This window comes from Silurus aristotelis (assembly GCF_946808225.1).
Source record: "Silurus aristotelis genome assembly, chromosome: 17".
NCBI lineage: Eukaryota > Metazoa > Chordata > Actinopteri > Siluriformes > Siluridae > Silurus > Silurus aristotelis.
In genome coordinates, this window is record NC_139590.1 from 13,330,504 (window position 1) to 13,351,427 (window position 20,924).

Sequence of the window (20,924 nt, forward strand, 5' to 3'; positions counted from 1 at the left end):
TATGCATATGAGCATTAGAACGCTCACACTTATTTCAATGCATGCATCTATTTTAGTGATAGCAGTCAGGATGTTTGGTGGAAAAATTTTATTGAGGGGGAAAAAAAATCGCTTAGAGCAGCTTTAATAGCAGATAGTCTTCTCCTCCCCGCTAACGTCACCCGCGCAGCCGTGGCGTCCCTCTGGAGCCAACAACATGGAGTCGGATCGACTGCACCGCTGAAGCTCAGCGCCTGAGCTTTCACTGATCGGGCAAAAAAAAAAAAAAAAAAAAAAAAAAGGGAACAAGAAAAACACAAACGCGACATATTCATGCAGTAAAGCTGCTGCGTGTAGACTCCATACTTCAAGCCTGAATCGGCATGGAGAGGTCGGCGTGCGGCATTCCGTAAAGCAGCGGGGCGGGCAGGCCGTTACGGTGAGCGGGACACGATTTTTCCCTGCTTCCCCAAAGCGGTATTTAACATTCCCAGGATGTTCGCGTTTTTTCCCCCTGCGCTGCCACAGCGACCCTTCCACAACTAAACACAAGACTAATCCTGCTGTGTCTGGGCGTCAGTGTTCAGCTCTTCATCATCACTCTTAGCGAAGGGGGGAAAGAAAAATAAGCGTTGTCTTCTCGATGTTCGTCATGACAAGGACGGGGCTAAATTTACCCAAACCAGACATGTTGAAATAGGTCAGACGGTACGAGATTGCAGCGGGCAGGTGGGGCGAATGAGCACAGGAATTTAACACTTTTGTGTCTTTTTTGGTTTTGTTTTGTTTCATTTTGCTGAAACAACTTCTTTCATGTTATCAAATGAAGCGGGCTACACTTCTGTTAAGTTGTTTTAATCCGTGCTCTTGAAACGTTCTTCCGTTTCTGGAGGTTCACTGCAGTTCCTGGAGTCCAGATATTTTGTTGTCCTTTATTATTATAATTATGATGATCATTCAATGAGGATCGCATATGCATGTAGTTGCATCTACGTCTATACATGTTTGTGTCCATCTGTGTGTCCAGGGGAGGACATCATGTAGGTGAGTTCAGCAGGTTACACGGTGCAACACCGGATCATGGAGCCTGACGTAGGTCCTCTTTCTAGTATGGACCCCCATGATCCAACATCCATCCGGGAGCTCTCGGGATCCCCCCCTCTACTCATCAACAGCTCCATGGTGAGAGGTTAAAATATATACACACACACACACACACACACACACACACACACAGCATTTATTAACCTTCTTCTCGTCAGCACTTTCTATCGAAAATCCATAGACGTTCGTTGACCTACAGACCAGAGACTGCACGTGATTTTCTTTGACATTGTATGTAAAATCTCAACTGGAGCCATTCTGGACTTCCACAACCAATGATACGACATGGCTCATGCTTTGCAAGTTGGCCGATGAAGTTATCGAAGAAGTGCACATCTTGTTTCGACTGTAACATCCAAATCTAGATCTGCAATTGATTGTATGCATGCTTAATAAGTGTATAATAACATTATAATGCTGCATCTCAATAACTCCATATGGGCTGTGATATGAAGCTTGAGAGACGATGTTCTAGTTCTTTACTTTTATATTATATGATGTGTTATTTCAGTTAATTCATTTTTTTATCTATAGCATAAGCATCTTTTAAAATTCTTGTTAACCCACACTCATACACACACAAGTATTGAACATGTCACCATTTTTCTCAGTAAATATATTTCTAAAGGTGTTATTGACATGAAATCTTCACCAGATGTTGTTAACAACAGGTAATCTACATATGTAAACCATAGATGTCATGAATTAAGTTATGGGCAATAATGTAAAATGACAGGTAAAAAGTATTGAACAAACTAATTGCATGGATTGTTCAGGTTTGGTTTAGGCCCATTCTTCCACACAAACAGTCTATAGAGCTTGAAGGTTTTGTGGGCTTCTTTTATGAACTCTGATCTTTAGTTCTTTCCATATATTTTCAATTGGATTCAAGTCAGGTGATTGAATCCGTGGCCAATTTATGGTGAAATTATGTTCTTTTCACTTTTAGATTACGGCCCCAAAAGCACTCACTGGAACATTCAGAAGTTTTGAAATCCATCTGTAACTAATGGCATCAGTATGTTTTGCAACAATAAATTTGTGAAGGTCTTGAGAGAGCTCTTTGCTTTTACCCATCATGAGATGTTTCTTGTGTGATACCTTGGAAATGAGACACTTTTTTATAATAATAGTCATTTGGGACTGAACCAGCTGATATTAATTTGCAATGACAAGGGGCAGGATTGCATTCTAATTACTGATTGATTTTAGCTGGTGTTTTGGCTTTCAATGCCTTTGTGCACCTCCATTTCTTTATGTGTTCAATACTTTTCACAGTGTCATTTCACATTGTTACACAACTTTATTTATCGTTTAATTCTATTTGCATGGGTTGCTACCAACATCTGGTGATAATTTTATGTCAATAACACATTTAGAAATACATTTAATGGAGAGAAACGATGACATGTTCAATGCTTATTGTACCCGCTGTACACAGGCAGGATTGTCTCAAGGTGGTGATCTGGAGAGGGACGATGAAGATGTAAACCTTCTCCACAAAACTGCATTTTATGGAAACAGCGAGAGAAAACAGAGATCTTCAGCCTTCGCATCTTCTCTAACATTTGACTCAGACTCAGAGAAAGAAACATTTGATGGTAATTTTTGCTTTTCTTAAAAAGATTAATATCAATGTACATAATAAAACAAAGGAGAAAGCTAGATATATGTACATATACATAGTTCTTGCCAGGTTATTGGCACTCTGGTAAACTTGCAAAGTTATAATATATACAGTGGGGCAAAAACGTATTTAGTATTTAGTATTTAGTAATTGCAAAGAATTGTGCAAGTTCTCCCACTTGAAAAGATGAGAGAGGCCTGTAATTTTCATCATAGGTACACTTCAACTATAAGAGACAAAATGAGAAAAAAAAATCCCGAAAATCACATTGTCTTATTTGCAAATTATGGTGGAAAACAAGTATTTGGTCACCTACAAAAAAGCAAGACTTCTGGCTCTCACAGACCTGTAACTTCTTCTGTAAGAGGCTGCTCTGTCCTCCACTTGTTACCTGTATTAATGGCACCTGTTTGAACTCGTTATCAGTATCAAAGACACCTGTCCACAACCTCAAACAGTCAGACTCCAAACTCCACTATGGCCAAGACCTAAGAGCTGTCAAAGGACACCAGAAACAAAATTGTAGACCTGCACCAGGCTGGGAAGACTGAATCTGCAATAGGTAAGCAGCTTGGTGTGAAGAAATCAACTGTGGGAGCAATTATTAGAAAATGGAAGACATACAAGACCACTGATAATCTCCCTTGATCTTTGGCTCCACGCAAGATCTCACCCGGTGGGGTCAAGATGATCACAAGAACGGTGAGCAAAAATCCCAGAACCACATGGGGGGACCTAGTGAATGACCTGCAGAGAGCTGGGACCAAAGTAACAAAGGCTACCATCAGTAACACACTACGCCGCCAGGGATTCCAATCTTGCAGTGCCAGATGTGTCCCCCTGCTTAAGCCAGTACATGTTCGGGCCTGTCTGAAGTTTGCTAGAGAGCATTTGGAATCTTGCGTACCAGTGTAGATTTATTCATTACTAGAGATTTAAAGCACTTTTGTACGTCGCTCTGGATAAGGGCGTCTGCTAAATGCCGCAAATGTAAATGTAAATGTAAATTTGGAAGATCCAGAAGAGGATTGGGAGAATGTCATATGGTCAGATAAGACCAAAATAGAACATTTTGGTAAAAACTCTTGTCGTTTTGGAGGAGAAAGAATGCTGAGTTGCATTCGAAGAACACCATACCTACTGTAAAGCATGGGGGTGGAAACATCATGCTTTGGGGCTGTTTTTCTGCAAAGGGACCAGGACGACTGATCCGTGTAAAGGAAAGAATGAATGGGTCCATGTATCGTGAGATTTTGAGTGAAAACCTCCTTCCATCAGCAAGGGCTGGGTCTTTCAGCATGACATTGAGCCCAAACACACCGCCTGGGCAACGAAGGAGTGGCTTTGTAAGAAGCATTTCAAGGTCCTGGAGTGGCCTAGCCAGTCTCCAGAGCTCAACCCCATAGAAAATCTTTGGAGGGAGTTGACAATCCGTGTTGCCCAGCGACAGCCCCAAAACATCACTGCTCTAGAGGAGATCTGCACCCTAACCTTGTGGAGAATTACAGAAAACAGCTGATCTCTGTCATTGCCCACAAAGGGTATATAACAATGTATTGAGATGAACTTTTGTTATTGGCCAAATACTTATTTTCCACCATAATTTGCAAATAAAATATTTAAAAATCAGACAATGGGATTTTCTGGATTTTTTTTCTAATTTTGTATCTCATAGTTAAAGTGTACCTATGATGAAAATTACAGGCCTCTCTCATCTTTTTTGATGGGAGAACTTGCACAATTGTTGGCTGATTAAAAAACTTTTTTGCCCCACTGTATATAGATATAGCTATAAATCTGTAGGTTCAAAGTACTCAAATATCAAATATCTCCTGGCCATTTCTTACCAAGTTACATAGAACAAAATACAACTGCAGTCATGTGAAAAAGAAAGTAAACCCTTTTTAAATCATTTGTTTTTTTATATACAAGGACATCATTACAAATACCTGGTTCTAGCCCGTTCTTAGAATGAGGTAAATACACCTAAGGTGAACAACACATCATATTACGTTGTGTCATTATTTATTTTACAAATTTCAAGCCAAAATGGAGAGTCTGTATGTCTAAATTTAATTTCACCTTATAATTCAACAGCATGTAGAATCATTTTCAGCAGATATAAACTAAAGTAATTGTGTTCTATATGACTTTATCAGTCTCCCACATGGAGGAATGTCACTCACTTTTCAGTTGCTTCAGTTAATTAAAGTTTGTGGGCAGTTGTTTATTCACAGCACTCTTAAGGTCCTTCATTGTATTTTAATTGGGTTGAAGTCTGAACTTTGACTAGGCCATTACAACACCTTCATTCTGTTGTTTTTCAGCCATTCTGTTGTAGATTTGCTAGTATGCTTTTGATCATTACCCAATTGTAGCAAAGGCTTTTTAAAATTTATTTCACAGGAGTTTTATTTTACTTGTAGATTGTTTTTGTTGCAGATTGTTTTTATAAGCAAAAACATGAATAGTGAGTGAGTTTGGATCAGTTACTGTAGCATCTGTAGAAGGACTTACCATTCAAGTTTTGTGAGTATAGGTCAGTGCTAACAGTGTCATATGCCTCATTTAAACTGAATTTCTGATCACAGCAATATTTTTTAAGTAATAAAGCATCTCCCAAAATAGTCCTCTTACAGACTGCCTCAAAGATGCAGTATGCCAAATGTGAGCTTGTTCATTCTTTTGGTTCCTGGTAAAATCCTATCTGAAATTAGCTAGCTCTGCACATGTATGTCCAAATTTTGCAGCCAATTATTATTCTTTACAGCTATTTAAATGTATGTAGTGGCCATATTATTTATAGTGTTTATGCTAATTATTGCAGTTTCCACCCAACAGAGAAGTTTGAGACAATTATCCTGAAGATATGATTTGCAAAAAACATTTTTGCATTCAACTGAAATTCGTTAAAAATCTAAGTGGCCATAGATTATTGGTCCAAATTGGAGTTCATTTTGCAATGAAATGAGATAAAAAATTGTGGTTGTAGGCGTTCGGGTTCTCAAGATACTGAATGTGCTGCAACATAAAGTATAGTGCTCTAGCACCACCATTAGGACAGCTGAGCCTATTTTGCTTAACTGAGTAGCAGGAGGGAGTATCACATTTCATTTCACTATGACTTACAGTTTGGGCTGCACAATTCCTTTTAGGGGAGACAATATGAATAAAAGATTTAAGCAAAGGGAATACGAGTACGGTTACAGCATCTTTGGTGCTTGGAACCATAAAAAGAATACCATTAGCAATATATTTTAGGTTCAATTAGGACATTGTACTTTTTGTTTAACTTATTTTTGTTCTCAAAATGTTGAGCATTTTATCCCTACAATGATCTGATCCTTAGCAGTTTTAAAAATGAGAAAAATCGAGCTGTGTCAGTATTTATTTTACGGAAATCTAGCTAAAATGAAAAATCCACATGTTCAAAACTTACACTTATGATTCAGTAGCTTGTAGAAACAACTTTTGCAGCAGTAACTTGAAGTAATCCTGTTCTGTATGACTTTTTCAGTCTCTGTTGCTCCATCACTGTGAAGGAATTGTATTTTTACTATGTTGCTACAGTTCATTCAGGTTTTGCAGGTATTTGTTTATTCACAGCTCTCTTAAAGTCCCCCATAGTAGTTCAGTTGGGTTAAGGTTTAAACTTTGACTGGGCCATTGCAACACATTCTGTTGTAGATTTGTTAAGATGTATCTCTTGCGTTTTTTGCAATTTCTCTGAGCATTGTATTGTCTGACCTTGCGGTGATTTTTCTGGGATGTCCACCCTTGGCAACTGTTTGGAATGTTTTCCACTTATGAATTATCTTCCCCACTTGTAGAGCGTTTGGTCGCAGATTGCTTGCAAATGGCCTTATAACCCTACCCAGATTGAGAGGCTTTAAGAGTTGCTTTTCTAAGATCATTGCGGATGTCTTTCCTCCTTGGCATTGTGTTAACACACACTTGAATGCTCCAGACCAACTAACTGCTTAAACTATGGCTTTGGACATGTGTGTCCAAATTTGACATTTTTCCCTCTAACAAAAAAACTAATATAAGACAGAGAACAGGAGACGTTACCAGATTTTGAATAAGTCCTCATATGTAAAACTATAGAATTCATTCAAAAGGATGTACTTTCTTTTTCAAATGAATGTATATCTACCAAGATTGAAGACACTTATAGTGGGATCTTGGAACTTTTGAATTCTGAACACAGATTTTCATAGGGTTTAAATCAAGGTATTTTAAAACTGTTCAGCTTCAGATTCATAATGTGAACAGGGCGTGGTTTAATGCAACAGTAGAATTTGTTTGCATTTAAAATATTTCTTAAGGGTTTTAATAATTGTACCACACATTTTGGAGAGACCATACTATTACACGAAATGGATGCTGTTATATAAAATGCTATATAACAGGGGTCCCCAATATGTCAATCACGACCAGTAGATCACAAAGGTAGTATGTGTAGATCATGTGCCATTTAAAAACATTTTAGATATTATCTATCATCTATCCTCTCTGTGTCATTTGCCACTTGATTGATGTACTGGGCGGCCAGCCTGAGATCTCTTCTCTTCTAACACACTGGTCACCACGCATGCACGGTCAAATGTGTGCGAGGTACTGCAAAACTCGAACGAGCTAAGTGACTCCACTTATTTATGTGAGTCAGGCTTTTCCCAAATGAAGATTATTAAGTCCAAATACCGTTTCACATTGACTGATCATTATTTGGAAGTCTGCTTAAGGCTGGCTACCAGCTGCTACTGTTCAGACTATGCAACCTTGCCGGACTCCATTCAAGCCATCAGAGTAAGGTAGTGACCATAAAGGTATTGGATTGTATTGTGCCTTGCGGGTTCATGCAGTTATGCAAGGTACGGCAACATATATTGTAAATATAATGCATATTACCTTTCCGGGGCATTTCAGAAGTAGCTTGCAAGCCGCAAAAGTGTGAGCACCCCTGCATGTATGCATGTAAAATCGCTATATGTGGGTGCCAATAATTTTACAAAATTGCAGCTGCAGGTGTTTCTTACAGCTCCGGCCCCTATTAGCTCACCGATGGCACAATATGCATTTTTATATAATTTTTATTGTTGTCATTTGTATTGGTGTCTGTGTTCTCATTGCTGTATGTTAGAAGAAGAACTTCAGCAGTTTTCTAATCCTCATGGCCTTGCTGCTCACAGTCCAGGAAGTCCCACCTGTGAACAGGAGCAAGACAAGTGAGTAAGATATTTGGTTTAAAAGATAGTGGTCGGAGAGGTTTTCTGAAAGATTTTTATATATTATGTAGACATATAGTCTTAGTCGATCCTGTTTTGTATGCCCTTTTCAATGCCATTGTGTGCAGACTTGATTGTGGAGTTTACCGAACAGCTGAAAAGCCCAAGAAAATAGTGTTAAACAAAAACCCGTCTAGTTCTTTGGACACACAAGGTCAGGACAGCGATGCATGCAGAGATCCAGGGATGGTACAGTTCAGCACTCAACAAGATGGTTTGTGAAAATGATTCATCATAATTTTAGCAGAGAGAAATATATATATATATATATATATATATATATATATATATATATATATATATATATATATATATATATACAGTCGAACCCGGTTATCTCGACCTCGGTTAACTCGCCAACCCTATTAAGTCGACGTTTTTGAAGTGGAACCGCCAAATTCTCGCTTTGTCTTAGCATTTTTTAATCGGTTATGTCGATTCTTTTATGTCGACGAACCCTAATATCTCGAGCAAAAGGGGGGCAAATTTGGCACTTAACGTCGGTTATCTCGATCCGCATGACCAATCGCCGGCTTTTGCCACGTCACCATCTCACTAGCGTATTTTCGTGTATAAAAGACGCTTCTTATAGAAATTTTGACATACCCCTTACCCAGGGTGCGTTTTATATACGCGAAAATACGATAGTGGGACGGCACTGTGCAGCCGCAGAAGAACTCACGGAAGTGCCGGAAAAATCAAGCCTTACATATGCTATGTTGGAAGTGTAGGATACTTTTCAGAGCTGTGTCAGAGTGAAATGACTCGAAAAATTAAATTTTGACAATGGTTAGCTTTTAGTAAAAACTAACTACACCCCGAACGTTTTTTGTGATTTTGTGAGCGATCTTTGTGTTTGCAATGTTGGAGAATATAATAAAGGTTTGTATCGAGAATCGACGGTGGTTTGTATTGTATACTGGTAAATCTCTATTGTTAGTCGGTGCACATATGCCTTTTGTTGTTACCAAACATGTATGTACATTTTTATAGCATGCCTTCATCAAACAAATTGCGGCAATGCTGTTGTGTAAAAAACCCTCCAAAAACACGTGCATGTACATTCTCATTTATTAACGCACATCATGTACATAAAGAAATTTCAAGCAAGATAATATATTGCCGCCATATTGGTTTTCGTTTATCTCGACGCTTTTTGGCACACCCCTACGCCGGCGAAATAACCGGGTTCCACTGTATATATATATATATATATATATATATATATATATATATATATATATATATATATATATATATATATATATATATATATATATATAAATCACATTTCAGTATTTGGTTCTGAATTATGTAGTCTTTCCATTTATTTACAGTAGAAAACGAATCAGGTGGATGTATTTCAGATCAAGTTGGGCCACTTTTCTCAGACATAAAACCAAAAGAGGGATACCAAAAAGAGGAAGATGACAAGGCAAGGATTGATCAGAAGAGGAAGGACATTAAGCGTGCTCCTGAACATGATGTTTATACCTTCCCTGGTGATTCAGATCCTGAAAGCCCACCACCAGGTCCTTGGGCACACTGTACCTTCATCCAGCGCCGAAGAAAGAAGAGAGCATTACTTAGACCTTTTTCTGGACTAAATCCCTGGCAGTGCACACCAGGTACAGGCAGGAAGACCAGAGTGAACGCCTCCAGGGCAAAAGACTGCAGCAAATTTGTGAATGATAAAGAAAGTGTGTTTGAGTTTAAGGAGGAAGAGGAGGAAAGGATTCGAGACAAGAAGCAGTCAGAAGAAGTCAGTGAAGAACTTTGCCAGGAGATTTTCACCTGTGTCGAATGTAGCATATACTTTAAAACAGCAGCGCACCTGAGGGAACACATGCAAGAACATTGTCAAGACAGTGGCACAAAGGAACAATGTGGAGAAGATAATTCAAGAAGAAGGCGAGCCAAGAAGGGTGGCTTTGAGTGTATGGAATGTGGACAAAATTTCACAGAGAGTTTGTTGCTGTTGGACCATCATAGGCGCCATCAGGAGGCACGGCACAAGATCTTGGAGGAGATGGGAAAGCTGAAAGAGGGAGGGAGGAGAGCAAGGCGCAAAAATTCCCAGAAGCCAGGCACTAATGAGTCCATGGCCATTTGTGGACAGTTTGTTTGTCTCAAGTGCAACTTTAGCTCTGATTTGCCTCAGGAGCTTGCAGATCATGCCAAGACACATACAGCTCGGACCAGGGCTGGTGGGTCCCGTGTCTCACCTCGATTCCAGCATAAATCTTACAGAAAAGGATTGACACGGTATTGTGGTAATGTTGCATCAACCACAGTGGTTAATGATAGGTACCCCACCAGAGCTTCTGTGCAAATGGGAGCATGTAAGCATGAAGTTGACCATTTTCAGGCCACTGACTGTAATCCACAGAGTGAGAATAAGACTGATCACTTTTCAGAACCTAGCCAGAACCACACTGTATCTGCAAATCCAGCAGAACCCACAGACAAGCCAGAAGTAGAAAGTGCTCAGACTGAAGCTGCTCCAATTGCAAATCCAAGCCTACAGGAGGAGTCTGGGTCTGCTGAGGATGGGCTTGGAGAAGAGAATGTATCAAAGCTCCAATCTCCTGAGTCTTTGGTTACAAACACAAAGGCTAAAACAAAGCAAAAGTATGTTGTATTCAAGGGCACAGGAAATCGCCGCTCAAGACGAGCTGTGAGGCGTGTAGTAGGACGAAGACGAGCAAGTAGCAGACTGGAGCCCCCATCAACTGATACTAGTGATATAAAAATCCATATGCAAAACACAGAGGAGACCACAGAGCTGAGCCAAAGAGTTTCTGAAGTACCACATCCTGAGGGTGATTTAATGCTGACCAACCAGACAACGGGTAAGAAAAGAAACAGAATAACTATGACTAGAGTATAATTTCATCATTGTATTTTAAATACCATGGTTTGTACCAAAGATTGAGGGAGCTGTAAAGTCTGAGAACCAAATCAAATTAACATTTGCAGTGACAACCTTTTGTGTTTAAAACAGCATGCTGTACATTTCTATAAAGAAATTAGGTGGTAGGCTTCTCTAGGCATCTTGAACATTTTGTCTATCGATCTATCGATCTATCGATCTATCTATCTATCTATCTATCTATCTATCTATCTATCTATCTATCTATCTATCTATCTATCTATCTATCTATCTATCTATCTATCTATCTATCTATCTATTTAAATGTTTGCAAATATAAAATGTACTCTTTTACAAATAAAAAAGTGTATGGTGTCTAAAGCATGGCCTCCTGCAGAGACATGGTCTTAGCTTCGGCTACAGACTCTTGGGAAGCATCTGGCTTTCTGTTGCAGCTGCAGCATAGTTTCTGTGCTCAATTTTGAGGGGCAAAAGAGAGGATAGCTTTGGCTGAAAGACAGCAGGCTCAGCTTAGACACAAGTTCTGCCTTGTCCACAAAAATGCCCTCAGCTCTGCCCCCATTCCCCCCCCCACCCCCCTTGTATGGGTCTCTTATTTCTTCTGTATGTATATTATGTTCCTGTAGGAGGATCTGTTTAAGGCAGACTATACATAACTCTAAAACATTATAGCAGTGTTATTGTTTTTATTTCAATGTTCATTTTTTGCCACATATTATTATTTTTTTTTTTCAATGAAAATACAGTTCTGGCCACATGATGCTTGAGATTTATGGAAAGTAAAAATATGAAGCCTGGGAAAGATCATCTTAAGTGAAAATAAATATTTCATAATAATTATAAATGTAATAATTCAACAACGATCTACAATTTAATAAAATATCTTATCTAAACACACGCACACAACACCCCCCCCCCACACATATATATATATATATATATATATATACACACACACACACAGTGGGGCAAAAAAGTATTTAGTCAGCCACCAATTGTGCAAGTTCTCCCACTTGAAAAGATGAGAGAGGCCTGTAATTTTCATCATAGGTACACTTCAACTATGAGAGACAAAATGAGAGAAAAAATCCAGAAAATCACATGATTTTTAAATAATTTATTTGCAAATTATTGTGGAAAATAAGTATTTGGTCAATAACAAAAGTTCATCTTAATACTTTTGCTGGTAGTTTGGCCCATTCCTCCATGCAGATCTCCTCTAGAGCAGTGATATTTTGGGGCTGTCGCTGGGCAACACGGATTTTTAACTCCCTCCAAAGACTTTCTATGTGGTTGAGATCTGGAGACTGGCTAGGCCACTCCAGAACCCTGAAATGCTTCTTACGAAACCACTCTTTCGTTGCCCGGGCGGTGTGTTTGGGATCATTGTCATGCTGAAAGACCCAGCCACGTTTAATCTTCAATGCCCTTGCTGATGGAAGGAGGTTTTCACTCAAAATCTCACGATACATGGACCCATTCATTCTTTCCTTTACACGGATCAGTCATCCTGGTCCCTTTGCAGAAAAACAGCCCCAAAGCATGATGTTTCCACCCCCATGCTTCACAGTAGGTATGGTGTTCTTTGGATACAACTCAGCATTCCTTCGCCTCCAAACAGGACATGTTGAGTTTTTACCAAAAAGTTCTATTTTGGTTTCATCTGACCATATGACATTCTCCCAATCCTCTTCTGGATCTTTCAAATGCTCTCTAGCAAACTTCAGATGGGCCCGGACATGTACTGGTTTAAGCAGGGGGACACGTATGGCACTGCAGGATTGGAATCCCTGGCGGCGTAGTGTGTTAATGATGGTAGTCTTTGTTACTTTGGTCCCAGCTCTCTGTAGGTCATTCACTAGGTCCTTACATGTGGTTCTGGGATTATTGCTCACCGTTCTTGTGATCATTTTGACCCCACGGGGTGAGATCTTGCGTGGAGCTCCAGATCAAGGAAGATTATCAGTGGTCTTGTATGTCTTCCATTTTTTTTTATATTTGCTCCCACAGTTGATTTCTTCACACCAAGCTGCTTACCTATTGCAGATTATTTTGTCTCTCATAGTTGAAGTGTGCCTACGATGAAAATCTCTTATCTCTCTTATCTTTTTAAGTGGGAGAACTTGCACAATTGGTGGCTAACTAAATACTTTTTTGCCCCACTGTGTGTGTGTGTGTGTGTGTGTGTGTGTGTGTGTGTGTGTGTGTGTGAGTATATATATATATATATATATATATATATATATATATATATATATATATATATATATATATATATATACATACACAGTGGGGCAAAAAAGTTAACCTCTATAATATAAATTCAACCCCTTTCTCTTAGTCCTTAGCAGGATTAGAATTATAGCAGGTAAATATAGCCTCATATGTACATCACGTGACATATTACCATGTCATTATTTATTGTACAAAAATAAAGCAAAAAAAATTTGTTCAGTAGTTTGTAAAATCACCTTCAGCAGCACTTGCAGTAACTTGAAGTAATGATTTCTGTATGACTTTGTCAGTGTCTTAAATTGATTTGGAAGAATTTTGAGGTCTGGACTTTGACTGGGCCATTGCAACACCTTGATGCTGTTTTTTTTTTGCCATTCTGTTGGAGATTTGCTGGTGTGCTTGGGATCATTGTCCTTTTGCATGACCCAATTTCAGCCAAGCTTTAGCTCTCAGTCACATGGCCTCACATTTGATTATAGGATAGAGTGCATGGTGAATTCAAATCCTGCAAGGTGTGCAGGTCCTGGCACAAATCATCACCCCTCCACAATCATGCTTGACAGTTGCTAGTGTTTATACTGTGCTTGGATTATGTTCCGTTGGTTTTGTGATTTGTTCAGATGCAAATGTAGATCATGCTGCCATGTTCTTTTTACAGAGAAGGGGCTTTCTTCTGGAAACCCTTTCAATGAAACTGTAATTGTTCAGTCTTTGAACTGTTGCATTAATTAACTGTGATATTTTTCATGCTAACTGAAGTTTGTAGAGTATAAGATGTAATTTTTCTTTTTTTTTTTTTTATAGCTTCTATGAGCATTTTACTGTCTGATCCTGGAACGTCCACTCTTGGGAACACTGTCTTGTTGTTTTCCACTTGTGATTTATCTTCCTGACTGTAAAATGATAAGCTTTTAATTATTTGGAAATGGCCATATAATCCTTCCCTGATTGATAGGCAGCAACAGTTGCTTGTCTAAGATCATTGCTTGCTGATGATTAACTAATCACAGCAATTGATTAGCAGCACCTGGCCTCAACAATCCACTAAGTCTCTTAAATTCTATGGAAGCAGTATTGGTGTACTTATAAGTTGTTTCTCCAATTTGGCTTTATTATTATAAAATTAATAAAAACAGTCTAATATGTCCAGTGTTGTACATCTGAGGTTGTTTTGACCTAATTATAAGACCTGCTAAGGACCAGATGATTTTTAATACACCCTGAAACAAAAAAATTCAAAAATTAAACTGTATATATTAACTTTGAAAACAATTTGTATTTTATTGTTTTTGAGACGCATGCATGTTATTTTTGTTTATATGCAACAAACTGGGTAAAAGGCAAAAACCACACAAGACTAGGACAGTGAATGATCTAAAGATGAGTCCAAATGTGACATTTTTGGCTTTAACAAAAGGACATATGTAAAACAGAGAACAAGAGAAAAGATGTTACCAGACTTAATGAATTTTTGGTGACTTATTACGAGTGAAAGGAATAATGGACCAACCTGGCTGCTCTTCCATACATCAGCGGCATGCACTTTTTGGACTGCAGCTAATTGTAATCAACCTCAACATACAACAAGACAATGACCCAAAGCATAAGTCCAAGCTCTGTAAATGTTATTTAGAGAGCAAGTAGTCAGCTGAGGTGTTATCTATCATGATATGGCCTTCCAAGTCACCAGAGCTAATTCCTATTAAACTGCTCTGGGGTGAACTGGATCACAAGGCCAGATAGAAATATCCAACTAGCAAAGAGCACCTTTGGCAAGTTTTACAAGAGGCATGGCAAAGGATTTCAGCCGAAAGTTTGGAGAAACTAACTCTCCGAATGGTGGGTTTAAAAGCTTTTGATTTATAACGTGTACTTAGATGTTTCATGTCTATTGTTTCATAAATGTTCATTTAATATTTCCTTCACCTGCAGTAAGTCTTCAATCAGCCCTCTCCAAAACATCCCCGACTATTATGCTTCCACCTCCATGTTTGACTGTGCGTGTGAGGCAGTCTGGTCACATCTTTACTTCTGTTCTTTGGCTTACATAAGTTCATCTGTTACAGCTAAAAAGGTCAAATTTGGACTCATCTGTCCACAGGACTTTCTTCCAGTCATTTCCTGTCAAATTCTTGTGGTTTTGCCTTTTACCTAGTTTGTCACATATAAACAAAAGATACATGCATGAGACTCAAAAAACAATAAAAGAGTAGGTGGTTTCAAACATTTGACAGGCACTGTATATGTAATATAAAAGTTGTGATGTAAAAATTAAACAAGACAGTTCTTACATTTTGATAGTTAACTGAGAAGACCAAGCATCCTGTTGTTGATGTCACTGCTTTAATCGACAGCCAGCATTTACCAAATATTTACGGCATGTGCACCATTATTAAATGAACATCGCTTTTGAGATGTGGTTTTGTACATAACTGGCGACTTTCTGTCTTGCAGGAGTAGAAACATCAGCTCTAGCTTTAGACCTAGACACCTCTACCCCACCAAAGGCTCCTGAGGACTCCAAAGAAGAGAATGAAGAGAACACACCTGACAGTGAGAAGGATGAATGTAGCAAAAGCACCACTAATGAAAAAAATAATGATAATAATGATGTTTATGAGGATGAAAATGATGGGGAAAAAGATCATGTCGATGAAGATGATGGGGATGTTGATGATGATGGGGATAATAATGTCAGTGACCAAGAAGCAGATGAGGATGTTGTCAACCATCTTCTTGAGGTCTTAACTGAAGAGGAGGATGAGGAAGATGAAGAGGGCATGTTATTGAAGACTGTGGAAAAGAAATGTCCCTACTGCCAAGACTGTTTTGATAATGGAATTGGACTAGCCAATCATATTAGGGGTCACCTAAACAGAGTTGGAGTCAGTTACAAGGTCCGACACTTCATATCTCCAGAAGAGGTTAATGCCATTGAGAAGAAGTTCTCCTACCAAAAAAAGAAGAAAAAAGGTAAGGCGTAACAGTTAACCAAAATCAAGTATATATTTTTATTTTCAAATACATTATGACAACTTAGTAGGTGAGGGGTGGAGTGAGGACATAGGTAACTGTTTGTGTTGTCTCTTTCGGTCTGAGGTTTTTGTCTCTCAGAATATAAATACTTTCATTAATTGCACACAGTTGTAACCAATTACTTGTTACCCACTCATTTTGTTTGACTCCCATCAACAATACTGACATTAATTTTTTAAATATAATACATATATATTTTATATGTTTTGTATTATTATTTCCCAAAAGACCACACTGTATACATAAGTACAGATTCTAAAAATACATGATGGTAAAGTAGATGTACTGTCATTTTTTTTGCCACTACATTCAGGGTGTCTGACAATTATCTTAAAAAATGTATTAAAAATAAAAGGACATCCAGGAAGTGTAGAAATACTGGGATTATGTCACTGCTACAGGCAAATTGACTATAGATGTGCAATTCTTTGCCTGCCTAGATCACTTTGACATCGCAGTCCATTGTTTCTTTTGCTGGGGAATTTGTCAAAGATTGTGTGCACTTGGGTGACACAATCTCAACTGCTGTACCTAGCAGCAATTTGATTATAATCTGAATGTTTTGCACATCACTAACCATGCTTATTTAGGTTTTGTTTACATAAATAAATAAATAAATAAATAAAATTACATACATTTGATTGGTTATTCTTTGTTAATACATTTTTCACTGATTATCATGAGTTCTAAAGATAATTTTCAGACACTCCATATTTAGATGAGCTTTGGTTTTTCTTTTCTTTTGAGGTTTGGTTTTAGTTTTTGCTTCTGTATCCTTCTGTTTCTGGCCCTGTTCATCTGGATGCCCCATGACCAGTTGCAAACTTTGACCCAGCGACCTTCAGTGTGATGCGCTGTGAGTTCTGTAGTGCTGGCTTTGACACCAGGGCTGGCCTTTCCAGTCATGCTCGGGCACACCTACGAGATTTTGGCATCACCAACTGGGAGGTCACAGCTTCGCCCATTAACGTCCTCCGTGAGCTCTTTTCTAAGCGTCCTGAACTTGCTTTATCCATTACCCCTGCTTCTAACTCTGAGACACCAAACAAGAAACAATGCAAAGAAGAAGAAGAAGAGTCTTTGTTAATAAATGATGAAGAAAATGGAACTTCAGAACTAGGACTACAAATGCCTGCATCTCCAACTCAGCCATGGAGAGAAAGTGAGAATGAAGGTGAAGCTGACGGTGAGTGAAATGGATCTTTTCACATGTGTTTTTGTACTTTTTCTAAACTAATGACTTAAACAATTGATACTGTCTCACTAGTATTATTTGGCACTGAGTTCCATGTCCTTCCTTCACAATAATAGATATAATTGATGCAAGTTATTCAATATATTTGATGGCTTGTGTTATATCTTTAACTCAAATGGTATTGCTATTACATTGGCAAACAAAAAGTAATGAAAAAAGTGACAGACTCTAGTCCTTTCTGTTTTCATGCAACTGCAAGGTGTTTTAATTAAGAACCTTGAATATGTAATCATATTTGACTTGTCTGTCATCATTAAGAAAACATCAGACAACGTTTGTTTTAATGTTACTTGGGGCAATATCAGTTGATACAAGACCTATTTTGCGGTCTTTGTGGAGTTTCACAGGTGTTTTCCACATTACCTTTTATATATATATATATATATATATATATATATATATATATATATATATATATATATATATATATATATATATATATATATAATATAATGTAAAACACTCATAGACTTAGAGATAGACTTGATCCACTTGACCAAGATGAAGTGCTTATTGAAGAGGAAAGACTTTAACTAGTCGATTAATTATTTCAGAAATTCACATTTTTATCACTGCAATGAAAAGAATAGAAATACCGAGCTGCTAAAGACACATATAGAGAAACAAGAGGAACAAGAGGGTTTCAATCTCTACTATGAAATGGCCATCAGAAAACAGCCATTTTCTTCAGCAACCATTTCTGAATTGGTCTGGATCTGTGTTTGGGGTCATTATGTTGAAAATAGGGTCAGTTGTTGAAAGCTTCATTGTGTGGGATGCTCCCAGAATGGGCTTAGTGCAGACCTTTCAGAGAGCTTGCCATGGAAGTAGTGTGTAATGGTTTTAAATAGACAACACCAAACAGAAACAACACAATGTCCTCCTTCACTATCCCCCTCAATTTGTGTAGTATGAGTTTGCTTGTGCATCTTAATTCATTAACAATTCTAAGAACCTTTTTAAATCTGCTTTGATAGCGGTTTATTTTTAAAGCATATCAATAAATTACTTACCTAAAATTGTTGAGTACTGAGTTTTAGATTATGAAATCTGCATGGAAGGTCTTACATTCCTACTTTTTACATTTAATGTATTTATCTAATAATTTACTGTTGTTTCTAAGTAAGATTATTTAAAAATGTGTGATGTAATATGATGAAGTTTAGTTAATGTCTTTACCAAAGCCATCAGTAGTTGTGCAGCTTATTTATTTTTTAATAATCCTTTACTTGTAATAAAAGTAGGCTAATGTGTTGCCCTTTTGTTGGGTTGCTCATGGGTAATGCTGAATAGGTTTTATACAGCCTCTTTGATTAAACTCTGCATTATTATAAGTTTGTCTATGTTAATTTGTAGGTGGGAACATCAAGGGGGTGGGTGATGAAAGAATGCCACTGCAGGATGATTTTAGCTCCAGCCCAGAATCAAACAGCTCAGCTGCTGCAGAAGACACTAACCCAAAAGGTATGTTTACCTACTCCTACACCCATGCTTTATGTTAAGAGAATATTTAAGAAGAGGTGGAATCTGAAAAAAAAGGTCTACTTATTTGATGGCTATATATATTCCATTTAAAGGAATAAATAAGGTAATTTTGAATGTTATGGCTACACATATCTTGGGAAAGCGCAACAAAAGGCTAAAAGTAATTATTACTATAAAGGAAAAGCTGGAATTAATTATGCAAATATAATTGGCAACAGGTCAGTAACATGACTAGGTATAAAAAGTGTATCTAAGAGTGGTAGAGTCTCTCCAAAGTAAACTTGAGCATTGTTCACCAAACTGTGAACAATTTCATCTACAAATTGTGGAACTATTTCAGAATAATGTTGCTTAACCTAAAATTGCCAAGACTTTGAATATCTGATTATCTACAAAACATAATATCATCAAAAGATTTCAAGAATCTGGCAAAATCTCTGTCATCAAGGGACAAGGGCAGAAATCAATATGATTTTTAGCCCCCTCAGGTGGCACTGCATTGAAAATGATTGTAAATGAACTCAGTTTTTTGTGTCATTCACAAATGCAAGCTAAAGCTCCATCATGCACCCCAGCTCCATCATGCACCCCAGCGTGATGCAGCTTTACAGAATTTAACATTTAAGTTTTTATCCCTGATGAGCAGCCATGGTGACTGTGGCAAGGAAAAACTCCCTTAGATGATATGAGAAAGAAACCCTGAGCGGAACCCATCCTCATTTTGGTGATATCAAGAGTGTGATTATAGTCCTTAAACAATTCAGAACACTGGAGAGTGAGAACTAACATGAGCACTGGGTTGTAAGATTATGAGTAATGTCCGTTCCTCTCCTATAAAGTAATTTGAGGTTATGGAACCAGGAGCTACTAAGCAACTCATAAAATAGCTCAACATTTGCGATCATTAAAGATCCAACACCAGCTTAACCATGCCAGAGCCTTTTTAACACTTAAAGAGGTCCAATGTCCAGTGTCCAAACTCCACATAAAGTGGGATCCAAATGGCGCTGGTACGTCGTATATATGGTTCGGGATGTTTGCGGGGTCAGCGTTTACTTCTTATCTACTTAAAGGTCCACAATCTTCATGAAGTGAGACATGACTGAAGCTGGCACAATCTCAGGATGCCTCAGGATGGGTAGAGCAAAAGAAGCAGTGGAGAGGAATTAGCATAGCTGCTGTTCATAATATTACAAGCACAAGTTGATAATTTGCATGTGATCAAATGTACTGGAGCACAAGGTTATGATATGTGATGTGTGTTATGTGTAGGCTTTGCTAAAAAGATACGTTTTTAATATGCACTTAAACTGGGAGAGTGTGTCTGAGCTCCGAACAGTGCCGGAAAGACTATTCCAAAGTTAAGGAGCTAAATGTGAGAATGATCTACCTCCTTTAGTGGACTTTGCTATTCTAGGAACTACTAAAAGTCCGGAGTTTTGAGATTTCAAGGAGCGTAACGTGTTAGAAAACAGGATAAATACACGAGAGCCAAACCATTTAGGGCTTTGTAGGTAAGTTGCAGTAGTTTGTAGTCGATTTGAAACTTAACAGGTAGCCAGTGTAGGGATGATAAGATTGGGGTTATATGGTCATATTTTCTCGACCTTGTGAGGAATCTGGCTGCTGCATGACTAACTGGAGCTTGTTTATTAATGATGCAGGACATCAACCTAGTAATGCATTACAATAGTCCAGTCTGGAGGTCATAAATGCATGGACGATCTACTCTGCATCAGATATAGACATGTTTCTTAGCTTAGATATATTTTTAAGGTGGAAGAAGGCTGTTTTTGTAATGTAAGGAAGCTATAAAAAGCACATGCGGTGGAGACGACGCTAGCTTTTGCAATGAAAGGAAGCACTGCAGGGATGCAGGGAGTGTGGCCTGGAGACGGAGCTCGAGTTCCCCAAATGGGTATGTCTGTAGGTTACGTATCTCACCTTAGTTCCCTGAGGGAACAATGCTTTTGGAGCGAGTGTTCGATACAGCCAGACTGACCAGTGCCTGCCTAGTGTGGA

The 20,924-nt window shown here is 38.2% G+C and overlaps 1 protein-coding gene across 5 annotated transcripts in view; it reads left to right on the plus strand.

The window, feature by feature from the left end:
* Window positions 1-20,924, plus strand: part of wizb (WIZ zinc finger b) — a 42,292-nt gene continuing 21,368 nt past the window's right edge. Inside the window, exons 1-9 of one of the 5 annotated variants that reach the window (XM_083565736.1) lie at window positions 1-418; window positions 1,007-1,161; window positions 2,525-2,684; window positions 7,854-7,938; window positions 8,067-8,212; window positions 9,339-10,850; window positions 15,581-16,099; window positions 16,980-17,348; window positions 18,774-18,881. In XM_083565736.1, coding sequence (XP_083421862.1) covers window positions 1,060-1,161; window positions 2,525-2,684; window positions 7,854-7,938; window positions 8,067-8,212; window positions 9,339-10,850; window positions 15,581-16,099; window positions 16,980-17,348; window positions 18,774-18,881 — 3,001 coding nt within the window. In that variant the 5' untranslated portion in view covers window positions 1-418; window positions 1,007-1,059. Of the gene's footprint in view, window positions 419-1,006; window positions 1,162-2,524; window positions 2,685-7,853; window positions 7,939-8,066; window positions 8,213-9,335; window positions 10,851-15,580; window positions 16,100-16,979; window positions 17,349-18,773; window positions 18,882-20,924 lie in introns of all 5 variants that reach the window. The other 4 variants (XM_083565735.1, XM_083565737.1, XM_083565738.1 and 1 more) reach the window with 4 other exon arrangements.